This window comes from Agelaius phoeniceus, chromosome 25 (genome assembly GCF_051311805.1).
Source record: "Agelaius phoeniceus isolate bAgePho1 chromosome 25, bAgePho1.hap1, whole genome shotgun sequence".
Taxonomy (NCBI): domain Eukaryota; kingdom Metazoa; phylum Chordata; class Aves; order Passeriformes; family Icteridae; genus Agelaius; species Agelaius phoeniceus.
The window spans coordinates 6,072,225-6,090,662 of NC_135289.1; the positions used below are offsets into that span (position 1 = coordinate 6,072,225).

The window sequence follows — 18,438 nt, forward strand, 5'->3', positions numbered from 1 at the left end:
CAAAACCTACATCTGCTTTTAGCATGCAGTTCACTTGTTTGGTTGGTTGGTTTCAGGCTCAAACTCGTGTAAAGCTGAATTTTCTGGACCAGATTGCAAAGTTTTGGGAGCTTCAAGGATGCACACTGAAAATTCCACATGTGGAGAGGAAGATCTTGGATTTATTTCAGCTTAACAGAGTAAGACCATTATGAAAAACTATCCTGAAGAGCTACTGTGTTACCTCAATTCCTGGGGTGGTATCACAGCGGGTCAGGGGAGGTTTTGGGGTATATCTAAGCTGGAAAAAGTATTCCTTTGTTTAAGCTAACATAGCTAATGGGACAGTAAGAGTAAGAATACATTATCAGAGAAAGACTGTAGGTAATACATAATTCTCATGGAAGTTTTCCTGTGGGCTAGGAGATCACCTTAAATTTACAGCTCTTCTTTAAAACTGAGCTTGGGTATACTGGTCAAGAATAAACTTAAGCTTAATTGGAGAAAGTTCCTGAACAATGACAAAAGTGAGAGAAAAAAAAATTCCATTAGAAATATGGAAGAAAACAAAAATCAAATTACTTTTTGGATGAAACTTGTTAAACTTGTGGAGAAGTTCATGTATACTGATAGCAAGAGATGGGATTCTCCAATAGGATACATTCTTTCTCTTTTTTTTATGTTTAGGGCAGTTTTTATTGGGAGTTTTAAAGCTTATTTCATAGCACTTGTACCAGTGAAAAGGACTGAGTGTCCTGTGCTAGAAAGTTGTGTTGGGATACAAAGTGACAAATTGCAGCCAAATAATTTCTCAGAGTAGGCTGAGTGCACATGGAACACAGGTGCTGACTTCTTTGTAAATTCAACAAGTTTGTAATTCCTGAATTACAGGAATATATTACAGGAATTACAGGCTATATGTTACATATTCCAGTTATTGCCTTAAAACAACTTTGATGTCGAGTGTGATTTTTTAAATCTATATTTTTGTTGTTTAAAATGTCAGTTGGAATGCTGTCCTCTTGCCTTTTTCCTTGAACACTGGTAGTTTTACCATTAAATATGTGACTATTTTATTTTCACTTTTTAGCTAGTTGCAGAACAAGGAGGATTTGATGTGGTTTGCAAGGAGAGAAAATGGACCAAAATAGCCACGAGGATGGGCTTTGCTCCTGGCAAAGCCGTGGGCTCGCACATCCGCGCGCATTACGAGCGAATTCTCTACCCCTACAACTTGTTCCAGTCAGGGGCGAGTCTCTTGGTAAGCTGTGCTGGAACCAACTGCTCAGTTCATGTAGCAGCCACTCTGGGAGGGTTCTCTTGGTTTCTGGAATGTTTGTGAAGCTGCATTTTGTGCCTGGTGTCATGCAGGTGACCAGATGCTGTGCTCAGCAGTTCAGGAAGCCACAGGCAAACTTTTCATTAGAAGTGAAGTTTTTAGCATTAGTCCTCCCAGGTAGCCTCTGCCTCCTGTTTCCAGCAGTATCTGTTGGTATTCTCTCTCTGCAGTTTACCAAAGCCTCATGATAATGGATGTTCCTGTAATGATTTCTGTAAGGCCAAGTCCTGCTGCATTCATGGAACATTCCAGGTCCATCTCTCTGCCACAATAAGTGCTGTGGGCCTGAGTGGGCACGTGCCTAGAGTGACTCAGGGACTGTGCCAAGCCATGGCAGGGTTGTGGCACGTTCACTAAGGGGGACAAGTTGCAGAAAGCTTCCTGGCTGCTGTAGTGATGTTAATAGCATGACTTGGGATATTTTTCAAGCTTAAATCTTCATCCTTCTTAGTCATCAATCTTTGATTTGGCCATTAAACCATAATTCAGGGTTGATTGAGAGTGGAGGCCACGTAATCTCTAATGAGGAATAGGTCTGATCTTTTAGAGCAGCAGTCATTCATTTGGAAAACCAAAATTGGTTGCAGTTGCCAACATCCGTTTTTATTTCTTTGAAATGCTCTTTCCGTGATGATCTTTCAAAGATAGGAGTGCTGACCTTTTTTAAGCAATAAATGCCCTAATCCTGTTACAAGCAATATCTCTGTGTACAGAAATCAACACAGGCCTTTACACAAAGCTACCAAAATGAGGAAGGGATTTGATGTAAGTCCAGAGAGGTTAGAATTAGACTTTTTCTGTAGGTAGTGACAATCACTTCTCAGTGAAGAACAGCTAAATTCTGCTGGCTCTTCAGAAAAAGGGGTCTTTTGCAAACAGGATAAGAACAAAATAGAGTTGAAGATAAAAATCTTCATGCTAAGGAAACTGCTGGATCAAGAATAATTTGGCTTCCCTCAAACATTCATGTTAAGTAATGGAAAGCAGCACCATTTTCTAAAGGCATTTCATTAAAAACTTGGCATTTATATTAGGTCTGAAAACTGTGATTTCTTTTTGAGTTTTTATTGAGCTTGTGTGTTTGTTACACCTGTCTTTGCTGCCATATTTTTGAGGTGCCATTGCACAGGGAAAGATCTCATTTAAATTGTAAAACAGTGAATATGGTACTATAGTATCCTGGGAATAGAAATTTCCTGAGAGTGTCTGTCACACAGTTAACACTCACTTCATGGTTTGCTCGGTATTTAACTCTTTTAGAAGAGGAAAAACCTCCTTAAATGAAGACATGCTTCATTTTTAATGACTTTTCAAGCTCTGTCTTGCAATGAGCACTTGACATCTGTCCAAACCCATGTGGAGGCAGTTCTAGACAAGTGATGCATGTAGGGTTAACTTAATTTTTTAGCTCCTCCCCTCCCCAGGCAGTTAAAATATTCCCCTCCTATATGTAGCAGACACAGATTTTTTAATGACCTGAGAGAATTCACAGAAATAAGCTGGGTTTAGCTCACTTTTCACTCTAATTTGATTTTTTTTTTCCTGACAGTGTTGTCTTTCAAGTGAGTTTGTTTTACAATACATTTTTTGAGTATCATGTCAAATGAGATTCTTTTTGGCTTCCTTTCACATGTTTTTATTAAGTGGTGCTTACCCAGATGGTTCTTGTGTAGGTGTTTGTTACTGTGTGTCTGTTCAGTGGTAATGTAAGCACCTGAGCTGTGTTTCTGGAGAAGCTGTGGCTGTTCAATGTGACAGCTGTCAGTTGGAGATATGCTTCCTCCTTCAACAGCCTGTTGAGAGAAGCTCTTCATGCAGCTCTGCTGCTCATCCAGACAAGATTACTGCTTGTATTCACTGAGTCTTTTGATTTTTTTTTCTTTATTTGGTAATACTTGAAATAGTCATTGCTTTCTTTCCTGCAAAAGCCAAAATATTAAATTATGTAGTTTCCACTAATGACTGTGCCATAACTTTAATCTCATCTAGATCTGTGTATAGCATTATCTGTTTGTGTGGCTTCAATACATGTTAAACTGGCTTCAGGAGTTATTTGACAGATATTCCAGCTGGAGATATTTCTATCTACATGCTGAAATAATGAAACTCTCTGGAGCTGTTCAGAGGGGAATAGACTGGAATAGCATGTTTTCATTAAAGCTCATGTTCAGTCCAACAGCAAAGATTCCTTAAACCAGCCAGTTTCTAATACCCAAAGCAGTTCCCCACAGGGGGTATTTGTTTTCCTCTTATTTTGAAATTGGACTAGACAGGCCTTGGGTGTCTCCAGAGTAGTTGCAGTGAACCTGTTGGTACTGGCTCCTGCCACCTGTACCTCTCATTGCCAGCTGTGGTAGCTGTGTGTCATCCCAGGGAGTCACACTGAATGCCTACAGGGACAGGTGTCCCTTACATGAACTGGGGTGTCCAGGATCTTCTGTCAGTGCATCTTCTGTTTCATGATTTAAAGTGCAGCTACATTTGGGGGCCTTTGAGGTGGTGTTACTTCTGTTTTTCAGTGAATCCAGCTGACTCAGTAATTGTGCATCTCGTCTCTTTTCCAAACTAAGGCTTTAGTGAGATTCATATTTCCAAAGATTTATATGTGTGTGCCTCTGATAAAGATATTTCAGTATAAGACATTTTGTTGCTATAGGACACGAAATAAAACAACACAGACACAATTCTCTAAGGTAAAAAAGAGGGAAGTTTAATTTCTGACTCTAACATTTATAGATTTCTAAAAGTGACAGTAGATTAGAGGATGACAATGAACAAACTAACAGTTTATTAAATTTCTTCTTCTCCATAAAAAAATACAAAACAATAAACTATTTACATTAAGTGTGTGAGAAAGTTTGTTACAAGAATATAAACATTAAAAAGCTTAGAAAAACTTTAAAAAAACCAAAACAACAGACATTTCTCTGGCATCTTCATTGTTCCTGGAGAACAACGAGCACCTCTGGAGCTTGGTGGGGCTTACCCTCCATGGATGTGTAACAGGGATAAACCAGTTGTATTCTGCAAGTACAGGGAGCCTGACTGACTGGCTTTTGTGTAAATTACTACCAGTTTAATTACTACTGATAAATGTCTAAACCTGGAGGAGATGAATTGTATCCCTTTCCCCCCCCAATCTTTTGACTTCCTGAAGGCCTTGTGACCATTCCTGCATTGTCCTTTGTCTGCTAAAGGAGCTGCTCCTTTGTGGCTTCAGCTGAGGGGTTTTAACTTGCTCCCTGTCACTGGGAGGGTTCAAGGATCATGTGTGCAACCATCTTGTTGGAATATGAGGAGATCATGGTCAGAGTGTGTGGGATGAGCTTCTGGGGAATGGTTGATGGAAGCACAACCTCACCAAAGCCTGGCTGGGACCAGGGAAGGGCTGCAGAGATGGCAGCTGTGTCCTTGGTTGGAGCCAGTTGATGGTCAGTGTGGGAGTAAAGGAGGGACAGAGGAGTTCCCATCCTTAGAACTTCATTGCAGGTGTTCTCTTGGTGCAGCTGATACTGTGATTAACAGCCATTCCATACCACTGCCTTTGCTTCAGGTGAGAGAGGCACTGGGAAGTGTTTGTGCTTAAATAGGTGGTGAAAGATCATTATTTAGGAAGTGTCCTCTGGTGTTTTTTAAAGAACAGTGAATGCTCTTTTTTTTGTGGGGTTTGGGGGGGGGTTTGGTTTGTTTGATTGATTTTTTTCAGGGTTTTGTGGGTGGGTTTTTTGTTGGTTTTTGGGGGTTTGTTTGGTTTTTTTTTTTGTTCCTGGGGTTTGGGGGTTTTTTAGTTTGGATTTTTGAGGGTCGTTTTGGTTTTTTTGGGCTTTTTTTGCTTTGTGTGTGGTTTTGTTTGGTTGGTTTTGTTTTGGATTTGTTTGGGCACTGCTCTGAAGTGAGGCACAATCTGTTGGTTTTCAAGGTTTTCTTACACTTTTGTTTAGGAAAAGCTGTTTGCCTTCTAGAATCTTTGTTTTCAAGGACCATATGTCCTCTATTATCAGAAGCAGTAGAAGCTCTTTTTTCTGATAATTTTGGTTTTCACCAAATGAGGAAATGAATGATTCAAGGACCCAGATTTTATCGAAGTTCTTTCCTGTTCTCTCATTTTCAACCTTTTCCCACTCATTTGCTCTTTCTGCTTGTCCATTTTCTGTTCTGAGAAATTGTTATTTTTTGCTACCTTCCACTGATGATGATGTCACATCATCTTTCATCTTTGGTAGATGCCTCATCCATGGAAACATTTAAGGCCAGGTTGGATGGGTTTCAGGCTCATCTAGTGGAAGGTGTCCCTGCCCATGGGACAGGGTGATCTTTAGGGTCTCTTCCAACCCAAACCCTTCTGCAATCCTGTGGTTCTGGTTCCAGTGGGAGCTTTAAGGCTCTTGTGAAGAGGCAGCTGCAGTGCTCTGGGGCTCCAGCCCCAACCTTTGAGCATCAGCCAGGACTCACTGCTTGTGTGCATGAGCTGCAAGGTTGAGTGGTACTGTGCATTTAATGCTGAAGTTAAGTCAGCCATTTGCTTTCAGCATATAAACCTAGAGTTTATAAAGTGTAAGACTGGAGGCAGTCTGAAACCAACAGCAGTTCTGGATGTTTCTTTGGTCACTATCACAGGCTGTCTGTGGGTGGTGGTTAATGACATCCTGCCACCCTTGACTGATGCTCCTTTTTTGTTAAATACATAGTTTTTTAGCATAGACTTCACTTCTAAAATAACACTTTTTCCTCCTTTCCCCTGCCCCCTCCTGGCTGTCATTTGTTTCTGAAAGTCTGTTTTCTGTGCTGTCTATAGAGCATCATCATCCTCACACCACTGCAGTGGTTCTCTCTGTCCTTTACTGCTCTCTCTTGCTGAGAAAATGTTTATGATGGGAATAGACTAACAGAACTGGGGAAATGTGGATCCAGCAATTTCATGAATTACTTCCTGGCAACATGAGATTTTTCTGTCTGTAGGATTTGTTGTTTACTCATTAAAAACGGTTACATTTTGTCTGCACTTACTGAGTGTTGTGTGGCTTGACAAACGGGGAATTGTCACTAATTATTCTGTTTCTTGCCAGAGGTATGCACAGTTTTCAGCAATTAAGTGTGTTCATTCAGCAGCTTGAAAGAACTAAAACTGTTCTTGAATATTTTCCCTTCTGCCCTTAATTCAAGCAGCAGTTGTCCTCTCCAAAACATGGAAGGAAGGGAGCTCCTGCAATGTGTGTAGTACAGAGCTGTATTTCAGTTAGGACAGGGATGTTTGATAGGTTGTAATTTACTTTTATATTGCTCTGTATGTTGGCATGACAGCCACTCAACCTTAGGACACTTCAGCAGTTCCAGAGTGCTGGTGACCCAGTCTGCAAAACCCCATCTGCCAGAAGAGTTGGGCTTGGTATTACACACAGAGAAATGTTTGGTGCTCATTAACACTTAAAGGATGAGTTCAGCTTTATTTAAGATCCATTATTATGGTTATTGCAGCCGTTAAACTGATGAGAAAAAGTGATGTTGTGCCTTGTTCAGATAAGTAATGTTACCATTGTCATACATGCTGTTTATTAACCCAGCACAGGAATTATTAGGGCCCTGTCTGTGTTCTTTCCAAGAGCCAAGAAATTATTCTACACTGTTTGTATTGCAAGGAGAGGCAGAAACAAAGTAATCAAATTGTCTCTTTAGTGCTTGCAGAAGCCAGATCTGAGCAGTGACACGAAGGACAAGGAGTACAAGCCCCACGACATCCCACAGCGGCAGTCGGTGCCACCCTCGGAGAGCTGCCCGCCCGCCCGGCGCGCCAAGCGCCTGATGCCCGAGGTGAGCTGAGCAGGGCACTCTGTGTGGGTGTGTGTGCCTAGAACAGGTGAGCTGGGGGCAGAGGGCACCCTGAGCAGGGCACTGTGTGTGTGTGTGTGTGCCTGGAACAGGTGAGCTGGGGGCAGAGGGCACCCTGAGCAGGGCACTGTGTGTGTGTGTGTGTCTGTGTGTGTGCCTGGAACAGGTGAGCTGGGGGCAGAGGGCACCCTGAGCTGAGCAGGGCACTCTGTGTGTGTGTGTGTGTGTGTGTGTGCCTGAGCTGGGGGCAGAGAGCACCCTGAGCAGGGCACTCTGTGTGTGGGTGTGTGCCTAGAACAGGTGAGCTGGGGGCAGAGAGCACCCTGAGCAGGGCACTCTGTGTGTGGGTGTGTGCCTGGAACAGGTGAGCTGGGGGCAGAGGGCACCCTGAGCTGAGCAGGGCACTCTGTGTGTGTGTGTGTGTGCCTAGAACAGGTGAGCTGGGGGCAGAGGGCACCCTGAGCTGAGCAGGGCACTCTGTGTGTGTGTGTGTGTGCCTAGAACAGGTGAGCTGGGGGAGAGGGCACCCTGAGCAGGGCACTCTGTGTGTGTGTGTGTGCCTGGAACAGGTGAGCTGGGGGCAGAGGGCACCCTGAGCTGAGCAGGGCACTCTGTGTGTGTGTGTGTGTGCCTAGAACAGGTGAGCTGGGGGAGAGGGCACCCTGAGCAGGGCACTCTGTGTGTGTGTGTGTGCCTGGAACAGGTGAGCTGGGGGCAGAGGGCACCCTGAGCTGAGCAGGGCACTCTGTGTGTGTGTGTGTGCTTAGAACAGGTGAGCTGGGGGAGAGGGCACCCTGAGCAGGGCACTGTGTGTGTGTGTGTGTCTGTGTGTGTGCCTGGAACAGGTGAGCTGGGGGCAGAGGGCACCCTGAGCAGGGCACTGTGTGTGTGTGTGTGCCTGGAACAGGTGAGCTGGGGGCAGAGGGCACCCTGAGCAGGGCACTCTGTGTGTGTGTGGGTGTGTGTGCCTAGAACAGGTGAGCTGGGGGCAGAGGGCACTGTGTGTGTGCGTGTGTGTGTGTGTGTGTGTGTGTGCCTAGAACAGGTGAGCTGGGGGCAGAGGGCACCCTGAGCAGGGCACTGTGTGTGTGTGTGTGTGTGTGTGTGTGTGTGTGTGTGTGTGTGCCTAGAACAGGTGAGCTGGGGGCAGAGGGCACCCTGAGCAGGGCTCTGTGTGTGTGTGTGTGTGCCTAGAACAGGTGAGTGGGGGGCAGAGGGCACCCTGAGCTGAGCAGGGCACTGTGTGTGTGTGTGTGTGTTTGTGTCTAGGAACAGCTGCTTCACTGTGTCAGGGCTACCTAAACTTTTAGAGATTGTGAGAAACAACTGCTCACTTTGAAAATTTAAAAAGGGTTATTAATCCTAACAAAAATACAACAAAGGACTACATAAGAAAAAAGCTGCAGTGCTGGAAACTGCCCCTTGTGCATACCATGTGGCTGGTTCATCTTCAGGATGGATGCTCAGTCTTTTATAGCCCTGGGGGTTGCATCAGCCAGCCCTGGCCCCTCTCAAAGTCTGTCAGTCAGCTCTTCTTTGCTATTTATCAGTGCAAACTGCTTTCTTGTAACTGGATTGGGGGTCAGGTGTTGCCATGCCTCACCCCCTAAGCACCAAACTTTTCCATTCCCAACTGCCCCATGCAAGGGACACATGTGCAGCTTCTTTGTACCTGTCCTAGACAACCCTGGCTGTCTGATGGTAACAATACAGGGGGGAAAGGGAACTGTGGGGAGAACAGAGGACATCAAAACTACAATAACATCACTAAAGCTTTTCTTAATATTCAGCAAAAGTTATCTTTTAATTGTGAGAGCCAATAATCTCATTATCCATCTATAACAGAAATTGTAAATAATGGGTAAGAATTGTCTGATACTTTACCCAGTGTGTTACTGAGGTTTGGCATTCTGGGAGGCTCTGCTGTGGGGACTGTTGGTGAGGCTGTACAGTAGGGTTATGCTTTCAGCATCATATGGATACTGTGGGGCTCTTAGATTAAAATACAGGTGACAAATCCTGGAAATGAAGCAGCTTTGATCTGTTGTTCCTCCTCCTTGTTCTCTAAATATACCGGGAGGTTTCTGTACATCTCTCATGAGTTGAAGCCAGCTATTAGAGTGGGGAAGATTTTGGTTATAACATCAGCATTGTTGTAATTCATTTTTCACTCCTGAGTTCTATCAATTTGTGTTAATTTACCCTTGCAATATAAGGAAAAATGTATACCATCAAGTCAGCATGGTTTTATGCAATCTTACACATCTCTAAGAAGCAATGTTTATTTGGATAAGCATGAAATGTATTGGCTATATCTCAGTATCTTCTGTGAAGACATATTTTAGGAGATCATGTGTCTCCTTTGTTGCTGGAAAACAGCAATGCTTTGGCTCCAGCCTTTCCAGCCTGATGATCCTATCTCCAGAGAGTTCCTATTTCTTTTGTTTGAGCAGATGAAGAGTAGGGGAGGATATTCCCAGGAGAGGGTCTGATTAGTGGTGACATCATGAGTTAGGAAGGTCACAGTTTGTTTCAGACTCTTATTAACTCCCATTGTTCTGGTTTTGGTCTTTATTAGTACTAATAGTACAGCTTAGCTGTTGCAAATTCTGTCTGTAATTATGCTTGGTTAATGAGATACAATTAAGGGTTTCTAAAGCTTTTCCACTCAAATACCTGGTTACAAGTGGATTTATAATTCTGAGCAGACTTGAGTAGTTTGGGCTGAAACTTTCCATTTGAAGTATCTGCCTGTAGTTGAAGGATTCTTGTTCTCGTGGATCCCTTAAGAATTGACAGCAGGACAAATATACACTAAAATTCCAGCTGTTTCCCTGGCAGTGGTCCCAGGTGGCACTGACAGAGAGCACATTTTTGTCATTTTGTGGGAAACCAAGTGCACATCCTAAGCCAAAAGGCAAGGCTGCCCTCTCAGCTCTTGCCCCAAGCACCACTGATGTTGTGTACCTCATTTTTGTGGAAAGAAAATCCATAATTAAGAACATAACTGGAACACACAGCAGTAAGGCTGAATTGAGCAATAGGGACTGGCTGGCTTAGCCAGGAGATGTAGTGTTTTAAGACAGTGATTTCCTAAATTTAAGATTTGTTAATGTGAATTTTGCTCTTCCATATCAGTGCAGACAGAGGAGGTGATTAAATCCATTTTGTTCAACATCGAAGCTCCAAGCAGTTTGCATTTGCACTGATCTGGTTGGAAAAGAGAAATGTTTGGTTCACATTTCAGTTTTTTGCTCTAATGAGATACACAACGATTTGTCAATGTCTTAAACTGTGAGTCTTAAATTCATTCTCATGTTTGCCAGTTTGATGTTTCCTGCTTTTCAAAGGCTGACCATAAGCATTTAGAAGAAGTGAGCCCCACAGGGAAGTACTGTAAGTTATTGTGGCCTGTAGGATAAGCATTAGTTTGCAGTTGTGAGACACACACAGTTTTTCCTTGCCCTTTTCTACCTGGTGAGTAAACAGTCAGGAGAAAATGTTCATAATGAGAAAGGAAAAGGGCAATGACTGTCTGGGCTGGTTTTGAAATGCAAAGGCTTTAAGTGTTTGATGTAGAGCAGTTCAGTGTGAAAGACCACAACAATGCAGGGGAGGTGAAAGTGAGATGACCTGATGTGATAAAAGGCTCAGGCCAGAATAGGAGCTGCTCTTGTGAAGATCAGTATCGGCTGAAGGACAAAAGGCACAGCTCAGAGGAGCTGAAGATGCAGAAACTCGGTGTCTGTCCCTGCACTTGAGGTTCAGGGCATGCTGGCCCTGAGGCAGAACTGCTGCACACAATGAACAACTTCTCTTGGTGCATTTCTTAAGCATTAGGACCTCTGAGTGGTCTGATGGAGACATTTGGGCAAAGAGAACATGAAAAGTGATTAGGAAATAGCGTCAAAACCAGCTCTGTAAAAATCAAAAAACCAAAAACCCCTAGATTGAACAACAGTTCCCAGCCTGTGGAGTACATGAGGCTGTGTCCAGTCCTGCCTTAGACCTGATCCACACATCCCATCTTCTGGGCTTCAGAGAGTGGCTGAGAGTGACTGACTTGTTGCATAACCTCATTTCCTTAGTGTGTTTGAGAAACCTCTTGTAACACTGAGGGATTTGAGAATTGTTCTCCCACCATCTCAAAATTTCAAGGAAGAAATGTAAGAATTAAATGAAGAGCATTATTCTGTGGTGAAAGTTCCAAGATGTACCAACAAAGGTCCCTGCTTTGAAGACTGGAGCATGTTCTGCTCCTCAGGAGTACAAGAAAATCTGTGAAAGCACCGAGTTCCCTGTTCTTTGCTTCTTAATGGGTCCCACAGAAAGCAAACCCAAATCCTGGTATCGTTATTGGCATGGACATTATGGAGGGTTTGCTTTCCAATCTTCCATGTTGTTCCCTGCATAATTTCTATCTGAACTACTTGTAAATAATTGAAGACAAGTATTTCAGAACTCCAGATGTCTGTTTAGATTTAGTGGTTTGTAAGTATCAAATGGTTCTGAGTTTAATTGAAGTCCTCAGAGTGTCTCTCTGACTCTCACCTGTCTCCCTTTTTCCTGGAATGAGGCAGGTTACAAGTCTTGAACCCTTGTGGTACCTCAGAGAGGTGTTTGTGTCCCACACCAATGCAATCCACATGGTTTGCATTGTAAGGGACTTTAGGAACTGTTTAGTTGGGACTCACAGAGCCAGCCTTTCCCACAGGCAGCTGGAGATTCCAAACTCATCTCTCTGTGCTTGGGCAAGCAGCCAGATCAGCTGGCAGCGAGCATCTTCCCAAACACAAGTGGCAAACCAGAGTCTTCCAGCTAAGGATGTTACTGAGGGGTTTTTCCTTGTCTTGTTTTTCTCTTTTTAAAGGCAACCAATGTTAAAAGTGAGACTGACCCTCCAGAAGCCAGAACTCACAATCTGAGACGCAGAATGGGCTGTGCCCCTCCAAAGAGTGAAGGTGGTGAGTGAAACACAGCATAAATGCAGTTTCTGTTACTTTGCACAAATGCATTTTAAGACCAGAACTAAAATCAGCATTTGGAACTATTCAAAGTATTTTATAAAAAAACCCCAACTTTCAGTTAGTTTTAAAATTGGATTTTTTGCTAAAAAGTTCTTTTATGGGTTTTAAGTATTTTTGTTGGGGGGTTTTCTTGTAAATGGTTGAGTTTTCTTGAAGATGATGTTTTCATTTGAAAAAGGTTTACACCTCTTTGAACTTGGGTGTCTCTTCTGGAACAATCAGAAATAAGATTGGAGCAATGTTTTTGTTTCGTATTTTAAATAACATCAGTCCATGAGCTTTAAATAGAAGAAACTCTTTTAAGAATGTATCAGATACCAGACACTTTTAGGAAGGAATTTGGACTTAAAATCTGGAAATTTAACTAATGAAAGCAAAAGGTAGTCTGTTTTGAGCTTAATGATAAAGTTCCCATAATATGATTAAATTGCTGCTATCAGCAGTCCTGAGTCTCTTCTCTCCTTAAGAAATAATTATTTGAGACTGAGAAACAATATTTAATGCCATCAAACAGAAGAATAAGCTTGTTGATAAAAAATTTAGCCAAATAAATACAGGAACCATTTACAACTACTCAATAACTGAAATTACCTGAGCAATCTGTCAATCTCATTTGTTCCTTCAGAATCTTTTTTTCAATAATTTGTTTAGATTATGGTGTTTTGTAATTTGATTTTTTTTTAATTTAAGGAGTCTCTAAGCACTAGCCTCCCTCCCCCAAGAGTAGAAGAAAAAAGCTCTTGACAACATTCTTTAACACCATGTGGAAAGAAAACCTTAGCTGATAAACCTGCTCATAATTCAATTAAAATGAATTGAAGTGGCATATACTGAAAAACTGTGGGCTGTGATAGCCAGTGCTGGCTTGTGGTGGTGTGCTGGGATTTTTGGATAACACTGGCTTCTGGAGGCATTGCAGGAGTTCAAGTCTTGCCCTATGCTGACTGAAACAAGTGTAGGGGGGATAACAATTCAGCAAACACCTTGGTGTGATGCAGTCTAACAAGCAATAAATAAAACAAATATTAACAAAGAATGCTAAGCATTGTAACATTTTGCAATACTCTCATTTTTTTTCCTTTGCCCAGACAAGGAAATGCGCAGTGTGGTGAAACTCCCTGAGAAGAAAGAACTTTCTGGGGAGCCAGAGAAGGACAAATCCAAAGCCAGATCTAAAAAGCCCACCAATGCTGTGAGTACCCCCTGCCTTCCTGCAGCTGCATGTTCTGCAGGCATTTCTGGATTTCTCTAGGGTGTGTAGTAAAATCTGCTGTCACTTTGTCACATGGAGGACTCCTGTCTTCTTCCTGGAGCCCCAGGCTGAAGCACAGCAGTGTTTGTGCCTGCTGGAAAATCATCACTGCCAAAGCTTCCTGCTTCACAGAGCTGGAAATGGCAGGATGGTTAAGTTTCATTATCTATAACTAAAGTAACTTGTTTTCTGCCTCCAAAGTACAGTCTCAAAATAAGCATTTTGAAAGCATAGTCCAGTGGAAGTGGCTCTTGTGTGAGCTGATCCCTCTCCACTGCTCTCAGGGGAGCTCTGTGCAGGCTGTGGCACATGGCACTTCACAGACTGCCCCTAATTCCCCAATTTCAGCACTAAATTGGAAGCTTTGTTGTTCAAATGTATCTTAAAAAACCAGCCCTGTTCCTGCTCCAGCTCTCCACATGCCACCAACTACCCCCAAAGCCCCCACCTGAAGGCAGTGGTAGTTGTCTCACTTTTGAGAAGATAATGCTGAGATTCTTTCTGCCTATGCCACAAGTTGGGTCCCTCCTAAAACCAAACATGTTCTCATTCAATCCACACCTGTAGCTGGTACCTGAGAAATGAAGGGTGCAAATACCAGAAGCCTGACACCCTCACCCCCAAATGAAAAAAACCTGTGGGGAGGAACAGGCGATGCTGCTGCTTTTTTTTTTTTTTACAACATAAGGCAAAAGGTTCTGTCTGTCCTCATGACTCTGTTCTGTGTTTGGGAAGAGACTTCCAGGCTACTGCTGATGAGAGGTGGGTGTAGGACAGGCAGCAGAGAACCCATCCCAGGTTGGAGTGCCTGTGCCTGTTCCTTGGGGCTTGGGAGCTGCTCTGTCAGAATTAAGAACTGCCCCCCTACCAAAGCTCCTCTGGGAGGTTGGAGCCTTCTCTGGGGAAAATAAGGAACATCCTCAGCAACAGGACCTCCTTTCTCCAGATTTCTGTTTTCCAAGGCAATTGGTCTCAGAGGGGAATGAAGCACCTGAGGCTGTCCATGGGAAAAGCCCATGCTGGGTTTGTGAGCCCCAGCAGGTGTGGGGTTATTCCTGCCCAGCCCCAGGTGTTGGGCTGTACCTGCCAAGGCCACAGTGCTGCTGATCTGAGCTGTCCTGGCACTTGGTCAAGTCTTCTGGCATTTGGGAAAAAAAAAATGCATGGAAGGGCTTGCAGCTCTTGTGGTCTTTTCTTAAATTAAAGAGGGAGGTATTTAAACTTCTAAAAGAATATTCAGGGTGTGTTTGTCTCATTTCCATTGCAGAGATAAAGTAAGGATAAGCTTTGGGGAGTGTCACAGATGGGAGTTACCAAACTGCTTTCACCCTGAGTTACCTTCAGCTCTCCCATTGCTGCTGTGGAATTCTGTGTTGCAGGTGGATCTGTATGTATGTCTCCTGTGTGGCAGTGGGAATGATGAGGACCGACTCCTGCTGTGTGATGGCTGTGATGACAGTTACCACACCTTCTGTTTAATTCCACCCCTCCATGATGTTCCCAAAGGGGACTGGAGGTGTCCCCAGTGTCTGGCTCAGGTAATCTGACAAATCACTGCAGTAAGGCCAAAGGCTAATTTGTATTTTGTGGGTTTTTTTAAACTGATCACAGGAATAAAAAGTACAATTTGTTGTTATTTAAGGTTGTGCAAATAAGGTGATAGAGGTAAACCTAAATGAAGACTGGGAATGCTTCATATTGCAAAGCTCACACTTATTGTTTTGAGCCAAAAATTGGTGTGTCTTTGAAGAACATTTTGGACTTTAACTGACACCTTTTCTCTGTACTTAAAACTGGAGTTTCACTGGGTGCTTCAGTGTGATCATTTATGGATCTTATCCTGCTTAGCTCTACTAGAGTAAGGAGAAATTAGGCATATTAATTCATTAATGTTTATGCAGATTTATAAATAAATTTTGTAATTTGGTGAATCAAGCAGAATTTCTTCTTGTGACTCTGCCCTTTAGGAAAGTGTTTTCATTTCAGTGGTGTCCTTCTTACCGCTCAGAAGCTGTTACAGGAGCCATTTGTGTAAATCTGAGCACAGTGTTGTGTTAATGGGTTATAGAAACAATTTCCTTTTCACTTGCAGGAGTGTAACAAGCCTCAGGAAGCCTTTGGGTTTGAACAAGCAGCACGAGACTACACCCTGCGCACGTTCGGGGAAATGGCCGATGCCTTCAAGTCAGACTATTTTAACATGCCAGTACACGTATGTTCCTGCTTTATCCACATGTTGTGTACAGTTCATTTTGTGTGGTTAGCTAAAATAGGTAACTCTAGGGAAGGGAGGAAAGGAGGGATTCTGGTTTTGAATTGAATGAAATCCCAGATCAGAGGTTCTCATTTACGTCAGCAAATCCTGGTTCTTGCTGGTGTCATGGTTTCTTGTTCCACCATTTGGTTTTTTCCCACTTTACAAGAAGTGTCTGTAGGGAAGAGAAGGTGACTGTCAGGCACTCCTGAGAGAACAGGGCAGTAGCATCTCCTGGAGCCCCATCTCTGCTGCAGTTGTTTTTCTCTTATTGAAATAATTTTAAAATGGGGAAAATCTTCAAGCTAATGGAGGTTCCTCCCTGAGACAGCTTTGATGCACGTGCTTCTCATCTACTGATTCCTCAGTACATACTCCCTTTTCTTCTCATACCTAGATGGTCCCCACTGAGCTGGTTGAAAAAGAATTTTGGAGACTTGTGAGTACCATTGAAGAGGATGTGACAGTGGAGTACGGAGCTGACATTGCTTCCAAGGAGTTTGGCAGTGGCTTCCCTGTTAGAGGTGGGAAGTTTAAAGTTAGACCAGAAGAAGAGGTAGGTCTTTTAGTTTACTATGGATGGTTTTATTGCAGTTTTTCATGGAATAGGTCTTCTTGGTTTAAAGCACAATAATTGAACTGGTTGCAAAGAGTTTGTTTTGTGTATCTGGCAGAGTATTTGAAGAGGAGAGCTATATTGGGATTTTGAATAAATAAAATTTGTTGTGATCAGCCATTCAAAGCCATAGGTTTATTCTAGTAGTTAATAAATAACTTCCAAACCAAATAAAACCAAATTAAAAAGGTGTCATTTTAACAAAGCAGGTCAGGTCAGGGTTGTGAAAGAGGCAAAGACAATGGAGGCTTTAGTCTTTGAGTCGTTGACCTGTTTCTTATATTCCTTGGTTGGGAAAAGTGTTTCTCTTCTATTGCTCTTGAGCAGCTTTATCTTCTTGGCTTTTCTCTTCCTGTTGTATAAACCTGTGACTGTTCTGTTCTATTTTCAGGAATACCTTGATAGTGGCTGGAATTTAAACAACATGCCTGTGATGGAGCAGTCTGTGCTTGCTCACATCACTGCAGACATCTGTGGGATGAAACTGCCCTGGTTGTATGTAGGAATGTGCTTTTCCTCATTTTGTTGGCATATAGAAGACCATTGGAGCTATTCCATTAACTATCTGCATTGGTGAGTTTGAGGAATAAACCCAGTCTAGGAAACAACCTCCCTTTCCTTCCCTATTCTCCTTAATTAGTGGACTAAAAGCAGATTTACAGAGCTCAGAGTAACCTGCTGTCCTGTTGCAGCAGGGTCAAATCTGACAGTGTAATTCCTACATTGATTTACTTTTGGACAAGAGGTCATGTTTTGGAAAGAGACATCCATTCCCAGTTTTAAAAAATCCATGCAAGATGCAGCAGATACTCCATCAAATGTTTTATTATACTCAATATAAACTAAAAACCATGCAAGTTTTCTTTTAACAATCATCCAACTTCAGCTTAGCAACTCAGTTCCGGCAGGTTTTGTCTGTTGGATGGATCATGCTGTCATAAATCCTCTCATCAAGCCAACACTTGTCAGCTGTAATCAGGACAGATCTTTGCCATCTCTTTGATATTCTAAATAGACTGAACTCCTTGAACTTCTCACCTTACAACAGCTTTTCTAGAGTCTGGATTATGCTTGTCACTCTTCCTGAAACCTGTCAAGCTCTTTCTCTTTCCTAGTTCATACGAGTATTCAAGCAGAATGGTAAAACCAATCCCAGCTGCGGTTCAGTGGGTCCTTTTTGCTTGGTTATTCTGTTGTTGCTCCTTGAAATAGCAGCTTCTGCAGTGCAGCCCAAGAGCCAGTGACTTAATTCACTTGCTTTCATGGTGCTTACTATTAAAAAAACAAATGTTTGAGTGAGAGTGAGCAAAGGAGTGACAGTATTACATGGTAAAAACAATCTTTCTTGTCATGTGTTACTGCTTTTTTTTTCTCTTTGTCTGAGTCTTCAGTCAGACTGCAAACTGTGGGTGGAAGAGGAGATTGCAGCACAGATTTCATTTCTTCTAGAAGAGTTTCCCTAACTGTTCATAGAATGGCTTTCTGACCTCCATAGTGAGCCCCCAGTTGCATTATTGTCTGAAGATGGCCAGAAAGGTGTGTCAGTGCACATGTGCACTTGTGCATACATGCGATGCATCCAGACATAAAAAGTTGCTTGACTGCTTTCAATTTATTTATCCTCCATCCTGAAAGTCCTTGATGTCCTTTCATTTGCAGATATCCTTCATTTCCCCTCCATGCAGAGGTTTAAGTCTGCATTGGAGGGCAATGTGCAGTTGAGGTTAAAGCTGTTCTTGGCCAGAGCAGCCTGAACAGCCTGCTTCTGCAGAGACAGTGCTCCAAACTGTGAATCAAAGACTCCAAAAAGCAGGACTGGTTCTTAGGAGAGTCCTAGGGATGGTGTGTCTGTCTTCAACATTCCCATGTTCCTTGGAGGGGCCTGTGCCCTGCCTGGTGCAGTGTTGGGAGCAGCTAACCCCAAGGGACCCAGGCTGCAGCAGCAGAGCTTTCCTAGGGTTGAAGACAATAGTCCTCCTACAGAACTCCCAATTCTGTGTTGGATCTAGAAAAGGTAAAGGGGAAAAAATAACCCCAAACCTCTCCTCTAAAGATGCTTGGAAATAAATAAGATGTCAGTCCTGGACGAGGAAGAATTGCCATCAATGCTTCCAGTATTTGTACAGGCAGGGATGTGGAGCAGTC

The 18,438-nt window shown here is 43.0% G+C and overlaps 1 protein-coding gene across 2 annotated transcripts in view; it reads left to right on the plus strand.

Annotated features, from left to right (window-relative positions):
- Nucleotides 1–18,438, plus strand: part of KDM5B (lysine demethylase 5B) — a 59,991-nt gene that overhangs the window by 14,426 nt on the left and 27,127 nt on the right. The window contains exons 3-11 of one of the 2 annotated variants that reach the window (XM_054648555.2): nt 57–179; nt 1,070–1,240; nt 6,992–7,126; nt 12,015–12,105; nt 13,260–13,363; nt 14,803–14,961; nt 15,516–15,635; nt 16,075–16,233; nt 16,685–16,866. In XM_054648555.2, coding sequence (XP_054504530.1) covers nt 57–179; nt 1,070–1,240; nt 6,992–7,126; nt 12,015–12,105; nt 13,260–13,363; nt 14,803–14,961; nt 15,516–15,635; nt 16,075–16,233; nt 16,685–16,866 — 1,244 coding nt within the window. Of the gene's footprint in view, nt 1–56; nt 180–1,069; nt 1,241–6,991; nt 7,127–12,014; nt 12,109–13,259; nt 13,364–14,802; nt 14,962–15,515; nt 15,636–16,074; nt 16,234–16,684; nt 16,867–18,438 lie in introns of both variants that reach the window. The other variant, XM_054648554.2, reaches the window with a different exon arrangement.